At 43.6% G+C, this 26,144-nt stretch overlaps 1 protein-coding gene across 2 annotated transcripts; it reads left to right on the forward strand.

The window, feature by feature from the left end:
• Nucleotides 1–25,042, forward strand: dhx15 (DEAH (Asp-Glu-Ala-His) box helicase 15). Of its 2 annotated transcripts, none has more exons than XM_051429053.1 (14): nt 1–242; nt 2,136–2,463; nt 3,781–3,974; nt 4,387–4,546; nt 5,892–6,110; nt 9,364–9,531; nt 15,411–15,497; nt 15,856–16,005; nt 16,481–16,589; nt 19,869–20,060; nt 21,169–21,291; nt 21,387–21,577; nt 22,439–22,608; nt 24,373–25,042. In XM_051429053.1, exons 1-14 carry the CDS (start codon nt 238–240, stop codon nt 24,488–24,490), a joined length of 2,214 nt encoding a protein of 737 aa, XP_051285013.1. In that variant the 5' UTR covers nt 1–237; the 3' UTR covers nt 24,491–25,042. The 2 variants fall into 2 exon arrangements, with proteins under 2 accessions (XP_051285013.1, XP_051285012.1); XM_051429052.1 differs by lacking the exon at nt 1–242 and adding an exon at nt 253–396.
• The last annotated feature ends 1,102 nt before the right edge of the window (nt 25,043–26,144 follow it).

Raw genomic sequence — 26,144 nt, forward strand, 5'->3', positions numbered from 1 at the left:
CGTTGTTTGGCGGGCAACCATCATCCCGACCCGACGGAGCGGCAGCGGACCTCCCGCATCCCCGATCCACCGCACTGTGTCTGCGGGCACCGCGATAGGCTTTTCATGGACAGCATCATGTACAAGACTCAGTAACGCCGGGGGACGTTTTCTATGCAACGCGCTCGCTTGGTCTTAAAGTAAATCGCGGCTTTCTCCAGTCGGTTTTTTTTTTTTTTGTTGTCAAGGATAATAAAGATGAGGTAAGAGCTTCCGGTCGCCATTTTCCCGGTGTGTAACGGTTTTTGGGGGATAATTAGCCGCTGTTTGGATGGATGCCGGGGGCAAGATGTTCAAGCGACATCGCTTAGATTTGGGTGAAGATCATTCGACGAGTAAAAAGAGACCCTCTGATGGGTATGTAATGTTAGCGTCGCTGCTGCGGGCTGTTTTGTTTTTGTCCCGTTGCTAACTAGCCGTGCTAACGTTAGCTCTTTGCACGTTTAGCTAGTTAGCTGTTAGCAGTGGCTGGGGTGGAAATGCACCGCTCTACTGATAGGATACCCCCCCAGCTAGCTGCAGAGGGCTGCTGGTGGACGGATAGGGTGTGCAGGGGCTACCCAACAAAGTGACCACCAGCGTCCCGTTAGCAAGCTAAGTTAGCCAACAGGCTGGTCTGGTCTACACGTGGCTACATGCTAGCCCTCGCTAGGTTGCTGCGGTTTTGTGTCTCACGGTGAAAGGTTATAAATTCCGTGACACAAACTCAGCAATATCACGATGAACTCTCGGTTGTCGTGGTGTGTGGCTTTTACCAAACGAAGGCGGGAAGCTGCTCTGAAGCTGCACACAGGACCCTTAGCTAGGCTAATGTTAGCCGCTTAGCGTTAATGTGATGCCCCGGCAGATGTCATGTACCACCTTACTGCCCCCCAGTCAGCGCCCGTCGGCTTTTGCTGTGAAGCCAACCTCTCCGTGGGGGTGTTAACGTATTGCTGAGCGTTCATACGGATGCAGATGAGACCTGACAGGCCTGTAGAAGTTGGAGGAAGCTGAAGCGCCTCTGCTTGTCAATTGTCAAAGTCACCGTTAGTAAGCTCAGGGTCACTGCCCTGGGTTTGACATCACTTTGACCTTACGGGAGGTTCAAGCGAACTGATGAATTCTCCCGCGGTGATAAATGAATATTGCATGCGTTATGTGGACGAGGAATTCCGATATAATCTTGTTCAAACAGCGTTATCTGATGTGCCTACTGCAGCTTCCCCACAGTCCAGGGGTTAATGAATGCTAGAGATGCGTAGTGGCGTACGTGAAGACGAGCTGTTGGGTGTTCATGGGTCTCAATGATGCTAGTCATCCCTTTTTCTGGTCTTCTTATTTCTGCTGCACTGTACACAGCTTTCATTAGCAATAAGTTATGCAGCTGTGTTATATTTTAAAGTATAAAGGAGGTGTTTTTTTTTTTTTTTTTTAGGTGAAATATGCCAGAAATGACTAGTTCATTTGCTCGGTCCCACTGTTAATGTTAGCCTCAATTTACCTCTAGAATTAGATTATTTGGTACTACTAAAACCTCATCGCTGCCACAGAGCTACACACACACCATCTTCTACATCTGGCCCGTGTGCAGCCAGCTCCACCGCAGTAGCTGGCTGTTAAGTGCCTCGCTCTAGGGTACCTTTAAAGTCCACATTGTGCTCAGCCTTTTTACAGACAACTTATGTGGGGATGTAAATGGTTCACGTTCTGGTCTGTAGCCATTAAATACATCTGTCTGTAACAGGAGAACCAACTTGCTTGATTTGGATTGTGGACAATCAGTTTTTTTTTTTTCATGACCTTTGCATGCTCCACTTGATTAGGCTGTGCTTTTTGCAACCATGAATGAGAATGTGCAGTAACCTTATCATGTGATTTTAGGATAAGGACTTGACATAGGCTAATGTCTGTTTCATGTTGTGTCTTTTCTGTTTGGTTTAATTGTCACAATATCTGGGGCGGAAATTGTTAAGATTTGGTATTTTCCAGTGTATGTTGGTGTGTATGGATTAAGGCCATTTTGAGTTAAATTGTGTTTCTGTGGTAAATTAAATTGGTTAGCTTCTGTGGCAATGCTTCATCAGATCTTAACCCCGTGCATCTTCCACTCGCAGGCGTGACCGTGACAGAGACCGTGATGAGCGGCCGAGGGATAGGGACCGCGACCGGGAACGGGACCGTGACAGGGACAGAGATGTGAAGTCATCCGGGGTGCCCAGCATCATCCCGGCTGCAGGCCTTAGTGGCTTCCTTCAGCACTCTCCTTTTCAGCAGAAGATCAACCCCTTCACCAACCTGCCCCACACGCCACGCTTCTATGAGATCCTTAAGAAGCGTCTGCAGCTGCCTGTCTGGGACTACAGAGAGACCTTCACTGACATCCTGATGCGTAACCAGTCTTTCGTGCTGGTCGGCGAGACGGGCTCTGGAAAGACCACGCAGGTAATAGACAGTGTTTAGCGTTTTTTGCAATACCACATAAAGCTGCACTAGATTTGTAACTTGCCCCTAAACGGACTGAAATGTGTCAGATTAAGTAAAAATGTAAAGTTCAGTAATATAATTGGTATAATAATACCACCAAAAACAGGGTGCAATGAACAGATGATGCATTTTAAACAGTTTCTCTGTGGAGCTGATTCACAGTGTGCGGTTGTTAAGTTTATTTTAAGTTCCTGAGAGCATAGGGTTGTCTGTGTTTTTTTTTTTTTTAAATTTGCAAGAGAGAAGATTAGAGTAAATCACTGGTTGAGCCTTTGCCTCCTCCTGAGGGGAATATAAACTATCTTCCAAACACTTCTTAAATTAAGTGGTGTAATCTTGTCAGTGCTTTCTCCCTTGATGATGCGAGAAACCATTTGTATTCAATGCATTGATCATGAATTTTTGAACTCTATGGACTTTCAAAGAATGTTTAGTATGAAATCCCCTCTACATGCTCACAAAGGTAGGGCCTGCATTTATTGATCTTTAGCGATAGTCATCTGTAGTTATCGCTCTTAAAATGTAGGAAAGGAAAAATAATCAGTGTTGTGTTTAAGTTTAATAATTAAGGATTTCTTGAAATGTAAGAGAGGATGTTAAGTGTTTGTATTTAGCCAAATTAAAATATAATAATGATAAACGATCAGAGGAGAATGCAGACTCCCTTTAACATTAGCGCTGCAATTTATTCTCACAGTCAGAGTCTCACCATTTTCAGGCAAAATGTGTTTCAAAACAAAACAAAATATATTAAATACTTACTACATATGGGGCTTGGATTACTGTTGTGTACAAATGAGGTTGCACACAGCTATCAATTGAAATAATAATCATGCAGCCCTAATCAGCATTCCACCAGACATATCCTGATGATTAGGGTCAGGTCCTGTAAGTACTAATAACAGATTTTAATACTGCCTGCGAAATGTTTGTCTCTCCCAAACCTGTCATTGGCATTTTTTTTTTTGTTCTTCTGATTGGATGAAATTTCAAAGACTGCCCTTTCAAGATGATTCGGATCTTATCACTCATCTGAACCTCAGGATTAATAGAATGGAAATAGGGCTCTCTTTGTTCAGGCCTCTCTTGATGAGGGAAAATGATGACTGCTATGGACTTTCATAGACACTTGCTTTGCAGGACATAGAAAACTGCAACAGTTCACTTCCAAGTAGTACAACTATGTATTCTTCATCCTCCTACATCATCTGCCTCGCATTGCATCTCTCAGTCTCTTCGGCTCAAACACAACCTGACGTATCCTCTGTCTTCCAGATCCCTCAGTGGTGCGTGGACATGGTGCGATCAATGCCGGGGCCGAAGAGAGCGGTGGCCTGCACCCAGCCAAGGAGGGTAGCGGCCATGAGCGTCGCCCAGAGGGTCGCCGATGAGATGGATGTCATGTTGGGCCAAGAGGTGGGCTACTCCATCAGGTTCGAGGACTGCAGCTCTGCCAAGACAGTACTCAAGTAAGAAGGCTAGATAAACATATTCACGTAGACAACAGTCGTCGCCTTATTAGGTTAACAGGAGCCCTGTACAAGGGATTCATTCTAACAGGCTGCTCAAAAAAGAACACAAAATATGTCAAAGCTGACATGGCCATGAAATGCACGCTTTTATTTTCTCAATTGCAGTAAACTTGTTGTTTTTTTCATTCAGATGTAGATGATTGAATTGTCTGATGCTTGACCGACTGATGTTAAAGGAAACGTTGGATGTTTTTTATTTTCGGTCCCGCTTCTGTTCTGTTCTGCTCACAGCACTTTGAAGGGAGAATCTTCTCCTGTGGGGACTTCTTTGCTCATTACATTACATGTTTTATTCAGTTAAATGCCATCCCATATGATTATAAAGCCTGCATGTCTTCTGTTCTCACAGGTACATGACAGACGGAATGTTGCTGCGGGAGGCCATGAATGATCCTCTGCTAGAGCGCTACGGTGTCATCATCCTGGACGAGGCACACGAGCGCACATTAGCTACAGATATCCTCATGGGGGTCCTGAAGGAGGTGGTCCGCCAGAGGGCTGACCTCAAGGTGAAAGCAGTTCTTAGAAATATGCTGTTGATTGAGTTTGAGTCTGTTTCTGAAAACTCTTTTTTTAAAGGCCTTGGTTTTGGGTTTAGGTCTTGCATTTTTAGAAGGGGTGGATTCATTTGAAAGTTCCTTTATCTTAATGTGACTATTTGTCCAGCACCTAAATTTGCAGTTTATTCTGGAAAATCTACTTTTATTTCACCTTCTATCTAAGTGTTGTGCTGAAAGTCATCTTGACAGTGGTCTGATTTGTTTCCACAAATATGTCCCACTTAAAGCCTACAAAACACTGTTATAGCCCTACATATTACTTCCCCTGAGGATAAATTCAGTGACAGCCAGTGTTAATGTCCCTCTTCTGTCACTCCTCCCGTTTGTCACATTTCTTTTCCTGACACTGTCCCCATGTCTGACAGCTGTGTATCTGTTGAGGAAGAGAGTGAACGTTGCAGTTGGGCTCAGAAATGCACATCCATTCTGCACCACAGCACTAGTGGAGATTGCTCACAGAGTTAGCACCATTTTAAGCCAATCAACCGGGGGGGAACAGCAACGCGTCGGCGTGGATGGGAGCGTGCAGGCAGAGGTTTTATTGGCAGAGTGTGCCAGACATCATTCTCATAAAGCAGATGGATAATGACTAGTTGTTTGTCAGCGTGGAATCAAAGGTTAGATTGTTGTTCGCGGACTGTTAAATGAGGTCTAGGGTTATTGGGAATGATCATCCACCCGCACCCCTCTATCTCCTTCATCCCTATCCCCTACCAAATTTGAAAGTTTAATTTGCCTTGATTAAGAGCAATTATGATGTCTCGCAGAGCGTAAAGCGAAATGCCGAGACACTGGCCCCTGAAAATGTTTGAGATTGAAAATGGGAGACGCGTTTCCCATCAGAATCCTAATGCGCTCTATCTAATGGCTCTGGAGAGAACATTGTGTACCCAACATCAGGAACAAGGACTGTCATAGCTCCGTGTAGGTCAGTGACTTGGAGCGTAATGCCAAGTTCTACGCTATAGACGCCATCTTGGGTTTGTGCCAGCGCCCTCATCCTAAATTCTGATTGAAAGCATTATCCAGCCGGTATAGCTCTTTACACTCTTCATCTATTCTGTATTTATCCGCACCCTTATCCAATTAGCATGTGTCCTTATCCCCAATTATCATCAAGCCATATAAAATGTTCACTCATTCTACGCTCGAGTGCTCACGCCCATAATCACCGCAGTCTTTTACAGTCTGCTGTCTTTACTTTACTAGTTTTATCTTTCCTTTAACCTCCTTTCATGAGTAAATTGTCCCTCACAGACTTCTCTCTTCTACATCTGCGGCCTTCTCTGTCCAGGTCATCGTCATGAGCGCCACACTCGATGCCGGCAAGTTCCAGGTGTACTTCGACAGCTGCCCACTGCTAACCATCCCCGGACGCACGCACCCCGTGGAGATTTTCTACACGCCGGAACCCGAGCGAGACTACCTGGAGGCAGCCATCCGCACCGTGATCCAGATCCACATGTGTGAGGTGGAGGAAGGGGACGCTCTGCTCTTCCTCACTGGACAAGAGGTGCAACTCTATAGTACTTTTTAATCTTATTTATCAAACAGGAAATATTTGTGTTTGATGGTGTTATGTTGACTTCTACTGAAAGATTTTTATACAGTTATTATCTTTAGTGGCTCTTTTATCACATACATGTAGGGCTCGTGCTCATTATCGATTAATCAGTTGGTAATTAATCATCAATACTGTGAAATGTCTCCTCGCAATTATCTAAAGGCCAAGATGAAATATTCAAGTTTTTTGGCGTGTATTGTGGTTTCTCTAGTGCGCTTAGAAGGGGAAGGTGAAGTGAGGTATTTGTCGTTGCACAGCTAGATATTACTAAATCCTACACACTGGACCTTTTTAATGTATGTGCATGTGAGTGTGCCTGTTTGGGAACCTCCAAGATTTGCACAGTGAAAGGCTGTGGGGTGGGGGGGGAGTACGAGGAGTGACCCAGATTCTGCCCTTCCCATGAATCTCTGAAATTAAGTCATTTATTATTTTTTTTTCCCCCTTCCTGCAAATGTTGTCTACTGATGTGTAATGGAGGGCAGGGTTCATGCCCAAAATGATGAATTTGGTCACAGCAGGGTGGACACACACACACACACACACACACACACACACACACACACACACACACACACACACACACAAAAGCACCAACAAATGTTTCAATGTCCTGATCATTGGACAGGAGAAGCCAGTCAGTGCCTGTGCTGGTGTGATTTTTCTCTCAGCACTCTGCTGGAGACCATGTGATTACCTGTGGTTGCAGAGGAGAATGTAACTGGTGTAAATATAACAGTTTGCTGTGGAGATACAAAAAACATGTGGACTTTTTTTTGTTACACTGTACCAATTTTTCATCTACAGAAGGAATCTTAAAAAGGTCTCATGTAGTTGTGTCACCCTGGCTTCCCCAATCACACCTTGTGACAAGTTGTTTATTAGCAGTAATTATTTGTCACTCAACACCGGATTGACTGTGGCAGTCCACCTATGTCAGTTTTCATTTGCCAAAGCAGGATCAATATGCAGCTTGTTACAAAAGAGACAAAGTCATCGGAGGGGCATGGTGTTTGAAGTGGGCTCCACTGAGGTCTGGTAATTGATTTTAGATTTAGTGGTATCCCAGACGCTCAGATGGTCAGAAACACTGATAGCTGCTCATATGAACGCGTAGAAGTCTGGGATATTTGCAGGCAACGTGTTAAACACTTTCTGCAGATAGATATAATATGTTGATTTATGTCCCCCCCCTTCCTGCACTGTGTCAAGCTAAGGCATTACTGAGAGCACTCCCACGGCGAGTTCATTATCACCCCCTCCTAATTGGGTTAAAGAAGTTAATGTGTGGTAGGTCTGGCAGAGATGGGTGTTCAAAGGGTGCTGCAGCGCATCCCTCGAGCGTTTCTTAACCTCTTCAGTCTCCCAGCAACTTTGATGTAGACTAATGATTGGGAGGCAGATCCATGGCAAAGCCATAGACTCTTTTTATCTGACTGTTTAATTTATATCAGACGAAAGCAAAAATGCACGGGACCCTCTTCCTCTCTCTTAGTTTTTCTGTGAGATATTTTTCTTCCACAAACAAATAGAACTGATGCACCAACTCCAAAGAAGAAAGTCGAAACTTATCACAGCTGTTGAGCAAAGATAAGTCCTAATATTTAAGCTTCCCCCTCAGCAGCTAACATCAAAACGTGGGGATTGGCAAGGGGGTTGTTTGCTAGTCAAGAGGAGTGCCTAAATGTGTCGGTTATTAGCTTGGCTGTAGATTGTTGCTTCTGGGGTCGCAGGGAGAAATGGTGGACAGGTTCCCAACACTGGCCAACTGCCCCTATGTATGTGTGTGTGCGCGCGCGCACACACACACACACACACACACACACACACACACACCACACTCTGTCTTGATGTCCCTGAGGGATAGACAGCCAGCTTGCTTCCAGCACTTTGGCAAAGAGGTCCATTTTTTTTCTCCATGGCAGCTGCTGCATCCAGAGGCTTGATGGGCTATTAATACCCAGGCTAATTTTACCAATCCATTCATATTTACCGTTTTCCACTTGTCAGTGTGTTGATTAAGAGGCACGTGGCCATCAGCAGGGCTAATAACAGACTTGCAATCCAGAAGGAAAACAGGAAACATCACTGTGGTGTTTTGTCGTGTCAAAGCAAGTGTTACAGGCTTCACACACTGGTACAAATGAAGTCACTTTAAACTAACTTAGCTTTTAGAAGAGGAAAGATGTTTGAGAAGTTCTGGGCTATTCTTGGCCTAGTAGTTAATAAGTATGCATGCAGAGCTCTAACCCTTTGTATGTTTATAAGCACCAGTAAAAAAAAACTGGATATCAGAGTTTCTGTGCTTCCCTGCCTTATGACTCCTCTCTTCGCTGCATTGCTCCCATGGGCCTGCAGGTGGTGCAACAGTATAGGCTGTAATGTGACATATAGTAACTGCTGCTTCATGAGGATTAAATTATTGTTGTTAGCAAAACAAAGAAAATGGTTCTTAACAGCGGGGAGTCGCTTAGAAAAGAAAAAGCTATTATATGTTGTTTTAGGCCATACAAGAATCTACTTAAAACCTTCAAGTCTGATGATTAGAAATGTGTATGTGTGTAAAAGGGGTAGGTAAAACAAATTTTCCTATGTTAATGAATTATAAGCACTGGGTTCATGTGGAATATGAAGGTATACTTAGTCCATTTAGTAGTGTATTTCAATAGGCCTTTAGAGACTAGGCCCCAGCCCTGTGCTCACTATCATGCTTTCTTATTCCTGGCGCTACTCAGGTCCTCTGTCTGTCTGCCAGCCCACCGGCTCTAGAACGTTCAGCTTCACTAAACTGATCTGCCATGATTTGCCGCTGGTTATGCATCAGTGCTGCAGTCTCATCTCACATTCCCCTCTACAATACTGCACGGTGGAATAATGAACCCTGTTTGAGTCTGTCTGGCTCTGTGTGTGTGTGCGCGCCCTTCCGAGCGTGCGCGTCCATGTTTTCCATGATTGCTGCATTTGACAACAGAGCCACGGGGAACTCGGCAAAGCATACTGCAGTCCAGGTTTAATTTCCTCCTTCAGATGGAGCGATAGTTAGAACAAATGTACTGTAGCAGGGAACCACGGTTTCCCCGGCCACCTCGCCTCGCTTTCCCCTATCACCCAGATTCACCACCATTGTTTATCCAGGTGTTGTTCAGAACCTGTTTGATTTTGCTGTTTGCAGTGTTAATTGTTGCGCTTTCCCATTTTTCAGGAAATTGACGAAGCCTGCAAGCGAATCAAGAGGGAGGTCGACGACCTGGGGCCTGAAGTCGGTGACATCAAAATCATCCCGCTGTACTCCACGTTGCCTCCACAGCAACAGCAGAGGATCTTTGAGCCACCCCCACCCAATAAACCGAATGGTGCCATTGGAAGGAAGGTATAACTACCTTGTTGTTGTTATAAAAACACTCAGAGGTTGAAGTGGGGAGTTTCAGGGAGAGGGTAACTGAAAGAGAAAATGAGTGGGGATGATGTAGAAAGGCCAGATGGGGAATAAGGTGGGCAAAGGAAGAGATGCTGGAAGGTAGGGACTGAAACTTTTTTCCCTTTCTCAGCTCTAGCGCAGAACTGACTCACACAACATATGCTGCTTTTGTCAGCATGCGTTTCTCTGCTCTAAATTATAACTGGGGTATTACTCACGCCCTCTGAGCCCGAGGAAAGTACTGCATTCTCAGTCATTTTTATCTTTCCACTACATTTGCGCAGGCCCTGCTGCTTCTCCGAGAGGAAGCCTAAGACCTCTGCTGTCTGAAACCGTGCGAGGGGTGCACGTTTATACGAGCTGATCAAAAACAAGACAAGTCATCTTCTTCCTCAATCACTTAATCTCAGAGGAGTGGATGATCCTCTTATTGATACAGACACTAAGACAATTCCTCTCCTTTGTATGACAGTTTCTATTCAGATGGGCTCATCACCAGACTAGCAGCACCACCTGCGCTGCCACAATGTTGGCCAGGGATCTGACAGAATATCAGAATATCATCGCTGCCAGTGAATGAGCAAACATTCACCCTCAGCATCTGATAGGGGATGATGTTGATGAATGACTCATTGCTACAACCCCTCTAATTGAGGCAGATCAGGCTGACATGAGCAGCAAAAATATTTATGTGCTGTCAGAGTTAGCTATGATACATTAAAAACGCTTCAATTCAACCTGGATTTAGGGAATATAGGATTCCTTGCAATGTCAATTAATCAGAATTTGAAAAAAGTATAAGACATGCCATAAAATTGGGATCAAGTATGTTATAAAGTTTACATTAACAACACGGCAAAGCCTGAGGGTTACCCACAAGGTTTGGATCAAATATTATACCACCATCTTTACTGTTTTGAGTTTTATAGTTTCATCTCTTCCAGCTTTCTGTTTGATTTGTGTGTGTGTGCGTGTGTTGCACAGGCTTAAGAGGCTCAGCATTCTTAGTAGTTTGATCGGCCAGTGTCGGATAAGATCTTTTTCGAAAGTTCAGATATCATTCCCAGTGTTTGCCTCTGCTGTTCAAAGGGATGCTGACATGAAACGGGGCCATGGTTGCATAGGGACAGGTTTAAATATTACATGGCTCCCGCAATACCTGCATGGCCCTGTAGGTTTACATATATCTGCCTGACGTTGTAGAACTAGGAGAAAAATACTATTTCCCACTGGCAGCGGGCTTGCTGGATACATTTGGCTCATCCTCTTGGTCAACACCTTGCAGCAACTTCTCCCTGTATAGTTAATACAGTAAATAAAAACAATGTACCAGCACTGCCCCCTGAACTCTCAACCCAGCAACCACTTTTAGCTTCAGAGCAGTGCAGTTGACGCGCCATTTTCCACTCGAGATCAATTCGTCAGGTGCTTGTTGAATCGGTGGAGGTGGCATCTAACGTTGCCGCGACTGAAGTAGATGTGCTTCTCCTCCGTGACTGACTCGAGCGACTCATCAAGTGAAAAATGCAGAGATGTCATCCAAGCCAGCTCAAGAGGAAGTAGTGAAAAAGAATTAAGGCTCGCCATGTCTGCCGCTACGCATGCTAATGACTGCATTAGGCACCCCTCAATTAACATAAAGCTCCAGCTCGTCATTGCTCTATTTCTCCAGGAAAGCCACTGATCTTCTATTTTTGAACAGTTTAATCATTTAGAGCCCAGGCAGTAATTGACTAATTACAAACAAAGATTATAATCTCACTTTGCTTTCCAGCGTCTCAAAGATTGTCTCTAACAAATGTGCTGCTATGAGTGTTTTTTTTTTGTTTGTTTTTTTAAGCATTGTCACGTTTGGAATATTCCCTCAAATGTCACTCGTGATTGCGCTGCATATCCATTTCAATGAGCTTTGAATGTTGGTGCGTCGATGCTGCTCGAGGCACGTTCTCCTTTTCCCCCAGTCAGGGGTAGGCTTTATTTGTCAACAAGGCTGCGTTTCCCCCAGCAGGGAATGTGAAAGATGGCCCGTGTTAGCCATAGTACTTTCTCTCCTGCAGGTAATAACCCAGAAATAACATGCAGAGATGATGCTCTAATGATATTACTGATGAAGAAGCCAGGATTATCCAGTGCAGCAACAGACTGGAAGGAGCCAGCCTATGTTCAGTGTAATGGCCCTAGCCTGGATAATCCTTCAGAATCAATGCAGTCAATGAGGCCACCCATATGATCATGAAATGTGAGAGGGTGTCATGTGTGGCATCTGCTGGAGCACTGACTGTGTCCCAACACGTAGGACAACCTCACCTGGTCCCATTTTTTAAAACCCCGACTTTAAAGTGTTCCATGCCTTTCATGCCTCGCAGGGATGTTGGTCGCTGGCATGTAGCGTCTGTCATGAGACACTGTCTGAATGCGTGGGCTTTTTTGGCAGGCCACTTTAATTTCAGACTGGCATATTGTGGCAAATTGGTTTTTTTTATAGATGGGGTTTCTCTGTATCTTTTCCACTGCAGGAACTTGTCAACCCATTACCCAGGAGTTTCCTTAAACTGACATTTTAGAATTCTTGTGAGCCTTTTGGTGCTAGAGTTTTCCTTGAGTTTTCCTTTTTTTTTTTTTCTTTTGGTGAAAACAGTTTTCCATAGGTTTTATCTCTACTTCTGCCAGACACTGAGAAAACCTTGGGTACACCTTTTGCTTTTTAACCACACGCTCTCGATCGACAATCTCACTTCAACTGATCTCATCAAGCGTACTCCATTCTCTGTTTTGAAGTATTGGTTGGGCCTGTTTTTTAGAGTTGCAGTAGTAAAGCAATGGTTTGTTCTAGTCTAGTGATGACCAGTCACGATTGACAGCACTGTCGAGCTTAGAGTTCTGAGAAATTTAGTTTCAGGAACTCACCCCCTTAGCAGGTGGAAATCCATCTAAACAGCAGAACCTTTGATAGCGGCTATGTTTAAAATACGTTTCGTGAAGTTCCTACTATGGGAATGGGTTTGGAGCCCATATTATTTTCAGTTGTCTATCAAAATTAAGCAACTCAAATTTGTCAGGGAGTGCTCACGTCTATCAGATCTAAACAGCCGTTCAACCAAGGAATACATGAATAACCAACCATTAGCCAGATACTGCTGTCTGATCAGTTTTCATACAGGCGTTTATCGCCGTCTTCATTCCCCTGCTTGAGTATTAAGGGGAATGTGTCTTACGACAGGTGAATTACCCGAGGTCGAGGGCTGAATGAGGGGGGGAAAAAAAGGCCCTTCCTGGCATTAATAACTAAACAGTCAGGCATTCTCAGGCTGGGGAGAAATCCTTGCTTAAAAGGTGGGATTTAAAAGTCTGTAAGGCTCACAGTTTGAAGACAGCTGAAGAGGCACAGCTACAAAGGAAGTGTGTCAAGTGTGCAAAATTGGTTCTGTGGACCTGTATCAGCAAAGACTACAGAGAACTGTTTGGTTTTTGTGCTTGGCATTTTATCACAAGGACTACCAGGAAAGCAGACGGCTACCACCAAATGACTGCTTAGGTCAGCCTACAGCTTGTTCCTGTCTTGGTACATGTTGAGCAAGTGAGCAAGGAAAAAGATTCTGAAGTGTGGAGAGGCATTTTTCCAAAACACCCACTTGTATATTAGGCTGTGACACTGGAGTGGCAGTTGCCAATAGAGTGGGCTATGACCCGGCCACCACAGTCTCAAGTGCTATGATGAATCTAAAGGGTTTCTCTGTCCAGTCTGTTTCAGCTGTTCTATCAGGAGAACTCATCCTAGCAGCGGTCAAGGTTTGCGTGAGAGCAGCTGCAAATCTTTCTCCCTCTCCCCCCCCTCTTCCCTCCTCCCCCTGTTTGCGTATATGCTGACAGCTAGAGACCCATAGGGTGATGTGACTCATTAGATTTTTTTTTTGCTCTGAATCAGCTGTCGTTTCTCAGACAGACTTGCTATAGGGGATAATTGTAATAGAAAAAGATCTGGGACTGACTGAGAGATGGTGCAGGTTCACAGTTTCCCCACTTGCCTTATTTTCCAAACCAAGTAACTTTTCATTGTTTTTCCTCTATGTTTATGAAGACAGTTAACAATGACGCACTGCTTAACATTACTTTCTGGCCAGAACAGCAAACATACAATTGGAAAGTGTACCAGTCATTCTCTTTTGAGACTTCTGGGGCGACTTCATTAGGTGATTATTAGGACTTACGCCATAGTTGTTGCCCTGTATCCCAGTGAGGGGGGTAAACGCAGCGATCACATGAAGTAGTTTTTGTAATATTCTCTTATTTAGTAATGAGACAAGGCAAAATTAAAGTTACATGAATATAACTCCAGCTCAATAACTAGATGCACAGCCCCAAAGACACTCTATATGACCAAGTGAATATGGAAAGAATGTAAACACAGTTACTGTGGGGAATATAATTAGAGCGCAATACGGCCTGATCATGCACAAGGCATCTAATGTGATGTGGTGGCGGCGGCAGTGGAATCAGCAGGGGAAACCCAATGCTGAATGAAAACCTACACCGCAGGTATCTACAGCAGGACTCCCATTAAACCCTTGCATCAAGTATAAATCTAGCTTTAGATTTGGTGGGTCTTTTTGCTACCTAATGACACCTACACCCCTTGGTGTATGGATCGTATGCTCACTAGGTTTTTCCACAAATTTATCTAAAATTATCTAAACCAGCCATGTCTTGTCACACTAGTTGATTTTTTTTAAAGTTAATTGTTGGGAATAAACTCTTTAGTGTCAAATTTCAAATAAATCCTCCACAAATAATAGCTGATCCTAACCCTTTCCAGTGGTCAGGTTAATGATTTTTTAAATATTTCAAACTGAACATAATGCAAACATTTGCAGTGCTGTTTGCCTCTGGTTGTGTTTGAAGCACAGCTTTGGAGAAGCCACCATTGCGTAGCACACAGCAAGAGCCAATCAGCGACAATGAGCCGTGCACAGTTGGCATGTCCGCAGACAGCGTTGTTCCAAATTTCCCGAGACGTGCTGGATTCACATGAGATAGCAACAGCAGCCCTCACTTGGGGGGCGGGGGCGGGGGAGGAAAAGCAGCTAGGATGCATGCAGTAACGGTTGTGGAGCTCTCAATGTGTTAAAAAGCAGGCCGCCTAACAGGAACCATTACATAAACTATTTTCTATGATTTTGAAAAACTACGGGAAGACCTTTGCAAGAGAGGGAAGCTGACCTGTAAACTAAACCAGCGGCATGCTGAGGACAGTCGGACAGAACCCCGAGCCTCATGCACAGACACGCACAACACAAAAAGGCCAGAGGTAATGCCTTTGGATGGGACACTGAGCACCAAGCCAACTCCCACAAATACGTTGCTAGCACATTGAACTTGATTGCAGAAGCTGTAGCGGTACTCCCCTGTTGGTTTGCATTAGACAGCGTGTGTACAGTGCTCTAAAGTGACATCTCTACAAGCTTCTTCAGTCAACTGGCTCACATCAGGGAATAGTTTTCAAGTTAAAGCCAAGCTGTTATCTGCACTTGTTTGTTTCCCCTCCGTGCTTAAGAATTACTATGATTGACACTGATGACACTGTAGGTACTGCACATTTTGATTGTACAAAGCACTTTTAAATACTTGAATGACAAATATAGTTCTTGCACTATTTTCTTATATTTCAACAGAAGAAACTACCATGTCCCCAAGTTGCTGAGTTCTCTGTATTTGAAAGCTGACATCTTTGAATGGATTTGCTAAATAACTGATGAAAATATAAAAAAATTATGATGCAATGTCTTGCACCGGAGTCTGAGGTCTTGTCATCTCATCTGTCCTCATTTTCACAGGTTGTCGTGTCAACAAACATTGCTGAGACGTCCCTGACCATCGACGGCGTGGTGTTTGTAATTGATCCCGGATTTGCCAAGCAAAAGGTTAGCACCCCCCTTCTCCCCACCACTGCCATGTTCTCCCACCACTCTTTATCTGCTCGATCATCTGCGTCTGTTGCCCGAGAATCCCCAGATAACACAGCAGTGCACACCTGACAGTGGCAAAGATGGAAAAGCCAGTTATTTATTCCTCTGACATTTCACCAGCCTGGAGCCAAGTCATGCATTTGGCGCAAAAAGAGATTATAGATCCACTATGGTGAATTGGGTGTATGTGTTACTGTATATCTGATTGACTATATCTGAGCTGATTGTGTGTATATATAGTGGATTGTGGATGTTAGTATGTGTGTAACTATTGCGTATTTACCTGAAATTCATTCTTTTCTTTTCATATCAGGTGTATAACCCACGCATCAGAGTGGAATCACTTCTGGTTACAGCCATCAGCAAAGCCTCAGCCCAGCAGAGGGCAGGTCGCGCTGGACGGACACGCCCAGGAAAGTGTTTCCGCCTTTACACAGAGAAGGCTTATAAGACAGAAATGCAGGTAAGAAACAAGGCAGTCTGATAATGGTTAGAAATTCAATGTTTGATTCACACATTCTTCAATGCCACAAGCACTTTGTATTCCCCCAAAGCAGCCCTCTAGCTGGAAAAGCTCTCTATTATACAATATTTGCTCTTCGAACTGCATGATTCCCAGTTCAACTGAATTATAATTCCAAGGGCTTGGTGCTAAACCACACTGCTTCCGCCCTTCCTCGTAACCTGTGCTAACGAAACAGCCACCTTGTGACAAATGAACCTGCAGAGGCCCAGTTCTCCACTTTAACAGGCCAATTCTTTCACGTCACGCTGAGTGGGAAAGGGAATTTTTTAAACAAGTTAAATAGCCCTTCAAATGCCCTAGACTTGCGGTCTCTGTTCAAGTTGACATATGAGCGACGCATGAGGAGATAATAAGCACCCTGACTAATTCATTTTGAATTGTTCCTCTCGTTTCTCTTCTCTCCTCTTCACAGGACAACACGTATCCAGAGATCCTGAGGTCTAATCTGGGCTCTGTAGTTCTGCAGCTGAAGAAACTGGGTATTGACGACCTGGTGCATTTTGACTTCATGGACCCACCAGGTTAGTATGGAAAAAAAATACTAACCTAATCTTTTTTTTTTTTTTTCCAGGGGGTGGGGGTAATCTTTTGCAATATAATTTAAAACCTGTTCAAAATTGTACTGAATATTTTCATGAAATTAGATCCCGTTTTTGATATTTATGGTCTGCATTTTTACAGCAATAGCGATTCAGTGGATTTACAGTGTAATTAATTCTCTTTATTGTAGTTTTCATTGTTGGTGGTGGGGTAAACAATTTTCACATTGGATTCAAATTGCCTTGGCATTCACATGAAATGAGTTTTGCCAATTTTGGAAAATTACTTGTGCAGTGTGTAGCAAATCAGATTCTGTTTGCAATTGTTATTAACTGACTTTTCATTCATACTATATTTTGTTTGGCTGCACTGTAAACAAAGATACTACATCTTCTGTAGTATTTCTGACAAAGTAGCTACTTAAGAAGCACTTGCTGTTACAAACCAACCCAAATGATTGAAATCTGAAATGTCAATATCAAATAATATTAAGATCTTGAGTTTGATCAGTATCCCCTGAATCAGTACAAATGCAGTTGCAAACTGTTTTAAAATCTACATTTTGTTGAACTGTGGTTGTTTCATGTATGATATGAAATCTGGGTTGCCTGTGTCACCTGGGAGCTTAAAAATGACAAAGCAGAGATAAAATGATCCTGGCAGATATCAAATACTGCATACTGGATGTTTGGAGATTTGAGTAAAAGTGATCTGACAGACATGGGCTTCACAATAGTGTTATACAGTTTTTATGAGCAGTCTACTTTAAGTTTAGATGATTACTGTTCAAAGTGAGAAAAGAGAGTGATATGTGGAGTTAGGATTCTCGCTATCAGTCAATTTATGTTTCTGTCTTTGTATTTCTTAAGGCTAGTACATCTGAATCAGGCTGGATCTAGGCCAAAAACAGACCTAGTCTCACCGAGGCGCCAAGTTAAGGCATTCTCTAGGAGAGTGTGTGTTCCTACAGCTTCCCGAGGAGACCACCCCTCCTTTCCCTATCCTTAACCTCCCCCTCCCTCCCCCACTTTCTCACCATAATATAGTTTTCATCTCACCTCTGAGATTAAACCCATCTCTCCCCGTCCACTGTGGCAAACGCCATTTTGAGAATGAAATTGGTTACATCAATAGCAGCGCTATCACCTTAGCTATTGCCTTCCCTTTATATTCCTCTAGTGAAACGTGACTGACCTCCACCACCACCCCCACATTTCTCACAAAACGCAGGGCTAAGTGTCAACATATGGGATTGGCCTTGTCGGCTGACTCTAACTGGGAACAGTGGGGTGAAGGGAAAGAGGGGGATTACCTGTATTTATTTGATCCACTCATGGCAGAAGGTTTCTCCTAACTAGGTTCTGAGCGCGCTAGAAGCTTGAGCTAGTTCAGCGCTATTGTTGAAGACTGCTTTAACTCTGTGAGAATTCTTGTAACATCTAGTTACAGTGGATCAGTTTTGATATGCTGTGTCAAAGGCCCACCTCAGAGAAAATGGACAGGTCAGAAGTGTCTCTGGAGAATCAAGAAAGAGAGGATGAAGCAATGAGTGTTGAGATGATACGGGTTTTTCTTGTTGGTTGAGCTGCTTTATTAATTAGCTTTTGACGTGTTTGAAATCTTAAATGTGGATAGGTGGACGATCTTGTAATTGTCACAATCAACTCCCTGGTCTGAGGCTACAGTGTTTATTGTGGTGATGAAAGACCAACATACATTTTGTACTGTTGTATCTTGATGTTTAAATTTGAGTTTAGGGTTTGTCTCCAAAATATCAACCCCAAAAGCCTGTGGGTTTTTCTATTTGCGCTCGTCCGTACCTCAATGGGAGCCTTGATTTTCCTTTCACTGTGAAATGCCCAAATATCTAGTTTATTTCTCTCTTTGCTCACCTCGCTCCTCGCTCACTAAACACAGGAGCGACAGCGTGAGCCAGCCCACCAAATGGAAAATCCAAAAGAAATCAGTAGCGATTTACACAAGGACTTGGCTGGGTGGGATTCATTTGCCTGGTGACATTTCCAGAGAAGTACCTTTCGAAGCCAATGTGGTTTAATGTACCTTTAGCCTTTCGTCTCATTGATTTGGCCCTTGGTTAATATATCGGATTCTTGTGTGTTGAGGCAGTCAATACGTGGTTTCTGATGAGCCGCGTTGTGTATAGATTGAATTTCCACACTGGTTCATCATGCTAGCAGTACTTGAAATCAGATTTTCACCTTTTGTTTAGCCCCACACAAGTCACTGGTGTGGTAAGTAATGTGGCCGGCACTCACTTTGTGTAAAAAAGTAGCTTTGATGCCCCAAATCAATATTTGTTAATCATAAAAAAATGCCTCCCTGCTGTTTGAAATTGAATTTTTTTGGGAGCACTTGAGAGAAATGAAAGTGAACGAGCAGCGCAGCCAGCGCTTGAAGCTAATTTTCAGTTAACATGCAACTGGTCATTAGGCTTCAGCTCTCGGGAGCCAAAGGTCAATAATTGCATCTGGAGGAAAAATCTTTTAACCAAACGGTGGAAGCCTTTTGTGTTGAAGCATTAAGTAGAAAGTTCCCCTGTAATTGCATTCGTTGTTAAGGATTGCCTGAGCGGAGGATGAAAAATGAGCTCTGCCATGATTACTTCTCCGCTAAGTTGCTGTCTAATGTAACTCTGGCCATCACACACTGAGAGCCTTCTCATTTTGATTGACCTCATGCTCCCTGCCACCAAAGCCCAAAACAGACTCCCTTTGTTTCAGTGTCGGTCTCTTTTCTTAACTCATTTGTCTTCTATTAAAGGTGTGAGTACAGCCAGTGCTGGAACTCAGTTGTTTATCAAATTCTATGTTATAATCTGCCATATATTTACTCAATTAGTCGATGTAGGATTGTTTTCTCTATAAGACACAATTGACAATTATAATATCCCAGAGGCCAAGGTGACATCTTCAAATGTCTTGTTTAATGTGAGTGTCACATTTGTGTAGCTGAAATCACAGAATTAGTATTGTTGTTGAAAAATAACTTAAAACAATTCACTGATTCTTGAAAAAGTTTATTTCAGCTCTACGTGTAAACATGCAGTACAAGAGTATTAATCAGTTCTGACACAGGTGTGTGAAAGGACTCCAAATTGTTCTTCTCAAGTTTCGCTGCGATGAAGAAATGACAGTTTTGCAAATTGTTCCATCTCTCTCATCAGTGCGTGTGGGGTTTTTTTTGCCCCATGGGCTTGGACCGTTGTTAATGGCCCATCTCTCCCATTCTGTCTCCTGCAGCCCCAGAGACCCTGATGCGAGCCCTGGAGTTGCTGAACTACCTGGCAGCGCTCAATGACGACGGTGACCTGACGGAGCTGGGCTCCATGATGGCAGAGTTCCCCCTGGACCCCCAGCTGGCCAAGATGGTCATCGCCAGCTGTGAATTCAACTGTTCAAACGAGGTCCTCTCCATCACTGCCATGTTGTCAGGTAATGCTCAGGGCTGGCCCACTGTGTGGGTTTGAGCTGCTACTCTTTCCATTTCCTGTGCTCACGGAGCGTGCTTCAGTAACGACCAATGAGCTTGAAGGAAATATACAGAGCAGCTTCTTTATCCCTTACGTGTGTTTGCATTATTTGACCCCTCTTTTTATTTTAGTTGTGTTGACATGAGGAATTTAATTGGTTAATTAGAGTTGTTTTAGGTATTGTTAAACATATTGTATGCCCTCATTAACACATTTTTACTTACAATTGACTTAATCTGTATGAATAATAGATAGACCCCGGGGGTTAAAATCTACTTAGAATAAGTTTAATGTTTACCTACTGAACTTACCTACAAGGCAAGCAGAGGGTAAAGTCAGTGGTGTCAGCTATTATTTGTGTGGAAGGGGGAAAATACATGTCTGTACAAAATGTATAGGTGTAGCTGGAGCGGCACCAGCGTGCTACAGCAGTAATTGCACTTTAGGCTTGCCAAAGCAGAATGCTGCTCATTGAGATGAATCTTGGCGCCTTTGAAGGGAGTGCGAGGGTCTTTGAGAGCGGGGAAATGGATTTAACTAGGTGTTTGGACGTGGTGTGCACTTAAAGCAGGTGTTTCAGGATGGCAGGTTTTTGCTGAGTTCATTAGAGTAAGCAGCAAAAGTACACCTGAGAACGGTGCCGCCACAGCAGCCGACCAAGAGGCTCAATAAACGCAGCTTTTACCCATTAAAGCCACAATCGAGCAGGTTTGACGTTAAGCAACTCAGAGCGAGTTCACAGAGGGGAGACGGCAGAACCAGAGTCCTCTGGGTAAACTCCACTGTTTTATGTTGCCTCAGTGTCAGTGTTTCTATAAGAAAGAATGCCTGTTTGGACTGGGTGTCATATATTTGCTTATATAAAGCCACACTGTAGCGCATCAGGAAGGAGAAATCCATCCGTATCCCCTTCTCTTTGACCCTCCTCCTTTCCTTTTCCACCACAATACAGTGTGCCCTGTGAAGTGCTCTGTGCCTCTCTATGAGCTGAGGCCTTGTTCCTCTCTGTGGGATTTGCTTAACTTATCCCTATGGGCGGCTGTGTTGGGGCCTATACCAACCTTGTTTAGTCCCACAGTGCTTCGTCCGTCCCACGGAGGCTAGGAAGGTGGCCGACGAGTCCAAGATGCGCTTCGCCCACATCGACGGCGACCACATGACGCTGCTCAACGTCTACCACGCCTTTAAACAAAGTGAGCGGCCCCTGCACACGCACACTGGTTTCACCAAATGGTTTCACCTCGTCCTCATTTGTCCCTTAACTCTAAACTGTGATCCTCTCACGCAGACCACGAGTCCACTCAGTGGTGCTATGACAATTTCGTCAACTACCGCTCGCTGATGTCAGCAGACAACGTACGGCAACAGTTGTCCAGGATCATGGACCGCTTCAACCTGCCGCGGCGGAGCACTGAGTTCAGCAGCAGAGACTACTACACCAACATCCGCCGGGCGCTGGTCACTGGCTTCTTCATGCAGGTCAGTCACATCAGGGTCCCTAGGTCAAGTTCCTCGCACACAGAAGCATATTGTATTTGTCTTATTCTCAGTGCAAGTTTTGGGCTTGCTACCCGTAGCTATTTAGTGTCCTATTGCTTTGTTTATAATGTTATACATCATTCCACTTCCTTTTTTTTGTTGGTCCCTTATGTGTGCAGTCTTTATATTCAGCCCCACTGATATTGGTCATTTGAAAAATTAGTGTTTTTGTGCATAACCTAGTATTTGACTAAAAATGCAGCTGAGATCACCCCCTTAAAAGTACACACGAGATAGAGCTGCTCTGTTTTTAAACGCATAAAAAGAAATCTAGTCAATTTGCTCCTCGCTCAAGGAAACAAATGGCATTTAGCAAGAAGCCATTTTCAGGGCTACCTGAAACAAGCAACCTGACAAGTTGAATTATGGTGTTAATATTTAAATATTTGTCAACATTAACCTTTATCTTGGAGACAAATTTGCGGCTCATGTTGGAGCTTTCACAGCATTAGAGATCATGTCTTTGTTGGTAAAGGCCTTTATTGAGACTGATTGCCTTAGTTAATCACAACAGCCACTGCATTTTTACCTAGTACCTACAAAGTAGAGAAAAATCACTCACTCCCTAAGTTTGCCTTCAATGTCTGGCTGCTTTTTTATCAAAATATTAGTAACTACCTTATGAGGTTGTGATTGATCTCTATAGTTAATCCATAGTGTGTCTATAGTCTATAGAAATTAAGTAAAGCACCTATAAAGGGGGGTATATGTGTTTGGTTTTTTTCCCTTTTTCTGCGTGAACTCGATTTCAGAGTGTTAGTTACTGGCAGTGACACTCTTGTCTCTCCGTGGTGTGACCAGATCGCTCACCTGGAGCGCACCGGCCATTACCTCACAGTGAAGGACAACCAGGTCGTACAGCTGCACCCCTCCACTGTGCTGGACCACAAGCCGGAGTGGGTGCTTTACAACGAGTTTGTGCTCACCACCAAGAATTACATCCGCACATGCACTGACATCAAACCAGAGTGGTAAGTTTCAGTTGTTGCTACATTTTTAATGGAAATATTTATAGTTTATATTAATAGTTTTAAAGATAATTATCATATAAAAATGTTAGGTTGAATTGCAGAAGGTGTTGTGTGTGTGTGTGTGTGTGTGTGTAATACAGGTAAAGCATTTGTTTTAAGGATTTACTTGAGTTTTGCAAGAAGCACAACACAATTTTTTTGTACCATTTATACACATAAGACATTTTTTTTAAAATGTGGTTTTATTTTCTGAATTTTTTCACATGAACACTTTAATTGTTTGTGTTTGGGTTAGCGCAGTCTGATGCCTGTGTGTGAAATACCCTGAATTTCTGCACGCAATCACTTTTATTTTTTCTTCAAAATGGCTTCAGAGATCCATTTTTCTTTTGAATTTTGCTCTTATGAAATTGGGTACAAATCCTACACCGTTCACCCAGTATGAATATAAATACCCAAATGGGCGACACACACCGGCAGCGTATGACACACGTCAACACCCACACCTGTTGTTTTGCGTGGAAACACCAACAGCATCTTGAAGCCCATTGTTGTGTCAGAATACATCACTGTCCTATTTCTTACGCGTGTCTACACAGGAGCAGCTTCAGTGCTCAATATATGTCTATACAGGATGCATTCAGACACAGTATTGAGTGTAGGTCACTTGGGTTTAAAGTCTAATAGTGTACACAAACATTGTGGTTACTAGGCCTGTCACAATAATTACATTATCGACTTATTGTATGATATATACGATATGTAATTATCTCCTGTCACAATATCCACTTACTGTTTAAGAATGGTGCAGAAATCTTAGCCAACATGATACCAGTGACATAAAATGGTCTTGAAATTACAATAATATTCTTAATCACAACTATTTCTAGAGCAATATATAGTCCAACCAAGGTAGTTATGGCGATGGGCCTCGCAGTTACGCGCATTCAACTTAAGATAATAGACCGGAAACATAAAAAAAACAATGCGGGTCTCAGCATATAGCTTTAGTGAAACGGAGCCTTTACGCAGCCTATGTACACAGCTGACTGATTAAAATAGAAGCACGTCTGTTCTGTCAGACTCATGTGAGACGGATGGCTGAAACACTTTGTGTAGACACACCTTTGGCGTCCACATGCATCCGTGCTTCAGGAAAGTGGGGGAGACATGGAGGGAGGGATGGGGGGGGGGGAGGGAGGGGGATGGAGGGAGGGATGGATGGAGGGAGGGATGGATGGAGGGATGGATGGAGGGAGGGAGGGAGGGAGGGAGGGAGGGAGAGGTATGCCACGCAACAAAGGTCCCCAGAATCAAAGTGTAGGGTATCAAACTGTGGGCCGTTATGTGACCTGAACCGACTCTACCCTACCTACTTTTGTGTTTGTGATTAGTTCGTGACATGGCCAGTGTGTTGCACACTTCAATAAAGCTAAAAGTTGCCCTTGTATGTGTTGTTTCTAATGCAGTGTGCTGGGACTAAAGAACCAGCACAAACCTAAAAAAGTCAATCAGTTTTAACTTCTCAGGGCTAATGACAATAAAACAAAGGCCTCCCCAGTGCAGGCTTGTTTGCACACACTTGCACTGCAATAAGCCTGCTACCTGTGTTTCTCTTCCCCCCTCTGTGACCTTGTACAATTAAGTATCAGATTTGTTGAGATTGCTCTGGTAGTCACTGTGAATATGGAAGAACAGCGTTCTCCCACAAGTAAACACCGAAGACAATTTTTGTGACTAATGTTTACTTGCTTTCTTTCCTAGGCTGGTGAAAATTGCCCCGCAGTACTACCAGATGAGTAACTTCCCCCAGTGTGAAGCAAAGAGACAGTTGGAGCGTATCATTGCAAAACTCTCATCCAAGGAATACACCCAGTACTAAGAAGGTCTGCATGTGCTGCAACGGCATCCTCAGTGTCTGTACAAAGGAAAATCTGAACTCATATGAGCGGTCTCTATTTTTTTTAATTCCACCAACAACCTCATTTTGAATTCTATTTTTGTCTCACTGTGTGTAATGTATTTTCACGTTTGATGATGAATTGTGTTCCATTAACCGTTCGAGGCCACCTTGCGTCTTCTTTTTTGAATTCAAGGGGGTTAAGCACTACTAGAAATGTACTGTAAATGACTGGTTGGCAGGAATTTAGTCATTAACCATTTCTGTTCAAAGCATGATATTCCATGTCAAATTTCAACATTCCTCTCTAAGACATCCATACTAAGTCACAGCAGGGGATTCTTGGCTGTTGTTTTGCTTCTACTGCTGGAATGACATTAGTCCACGGAGAGAAGCTTTTGATCAAACGTAATTTATACTGTGTTTTGATGCGGGCATAATGTATTGTTCTCTTGTCATGGAGATACTAAGAGGGGCACTCTGGTCACATTTCCTGTCGCTGTTCAACTTAATAAAAATGACTTTGTAATAAAACATTTTTCCAGTGTCAGCATTAAAATAACAGGATAATCTGTCCATAAACTTTTCACTTAACCCTAACACACCACACACACACACACACACACACATACACACACACACACACACACACACACACAGGCACTGAGCAATCACGCTTTGACCTGCCAAATCCAGCTCGTTTCCTGGCTCTTCAGGGAAGTTAAATCTTCTTACTGGGATATTGATAGCTTCAGAAACAGTTGGAGTGAGGGAGAATGTTAATTACAAATGTTTCGGAACAAGATCAGTGTGAAATCCCTGCTGTGCTGGAGCCTGTTCTAGCTGTACCGCTTTGTGTCAGCGCCTCTCTTATGTGGAAGGTAAAGCCTGCAGTTGGGAGAAGCATGAATTCTGTGCACCGCAGTGATGTAAAATATCACCAAAATAATGGTCAGCGACATAGCTTGAATGCGTATTTAGTTTTACGATAGTCCAACCACGACTGTCTCATCAGGTTAGACTTCAAAACTTAGTATCCGACACCGAAGCTTGTCAGGATTCCTTAGCAAGAAAGAAAGTTGGATGAGTTCTGACAAACTTTTCTTGGGAAGCATTCCCCTCTCATTCTGTGGGTCAACAACTTAAACGAGGCAAGCTGCCTGCGAGTGGCAGAGCGTGAATTCTACAAAGAGTTTGATTAGCAAGGCTCACGAGAGACCTCTGCAGGGTGGTGGTGGGGGGGAGGGCTATCCCTGAGCTTAGGTCAGAAGTCGAGTGCACTAGGGGAGAATCCTGGTCCTACCACCCCTACAGACTGATTACTGCTGTTTGGCAGCTGGCAGTTAAGTGTGTGTGTGTGTGGGGGGGTGTGGGGTAGGTAACCATGACACATACTGCTTCTTAGAGGTGCACTCCTACAGGTAATAGTCAATTTACTAGTCATTAGTGCTACTACACAACCTGTGAAAACAATTTATTTTTTAGGTCTTCTGTGGCTCTGGGCAAGCTTTGTCAAGTCTGAGAAAAACAATTCAAGTGACAGCCAGGTATTTTAACTCACACTTGGAGATTTTGTTACAAACTGAGGGCTTGGTCGTACTGTGTTCTTTTTAGTGTCTAACTAAAAAAGGTAACC

Source organism: Dicentrarchus labrax, unplaced genomic scaffold (genome assembly GCF_905237075.1).
Source record: "Dicentrarchus labrax unplaced genomic scaffold, dlabrax2021, whole genome shotgun sequence".
NCBI classification, from domain to species: domain Eukaryota; kingdom Metazoa; phylum Chordata; class Actinopteri; family Moronidae; genus Dicentrarchus; species Dicentrarchus labrax.

Bases quoted from the DNA above. Each gene is read 5' to 3' on its own strand.
- dhx15 (XM_051429052.1), top strand. From the start codon at position 311: ATGGATGCCGGGGGCAAGATGTTCAAGCGACATCGCTTAGATTTGGGT. The intron at 16,590-19,868 runs GTTAGTATGGAA...TGTCTCCTGCAG, and splicing joins TGACTTCATGGACCCACCAG to CCCCAGAGACCCTGATGCGA. The intron at 21,578-22,438 runs GTCAGTCACATC...TGGTGTGACCAG, and splicing joins TCACTGGCTTCTTCATGCAG to ATCGCTCACCTGGAGCGCAC.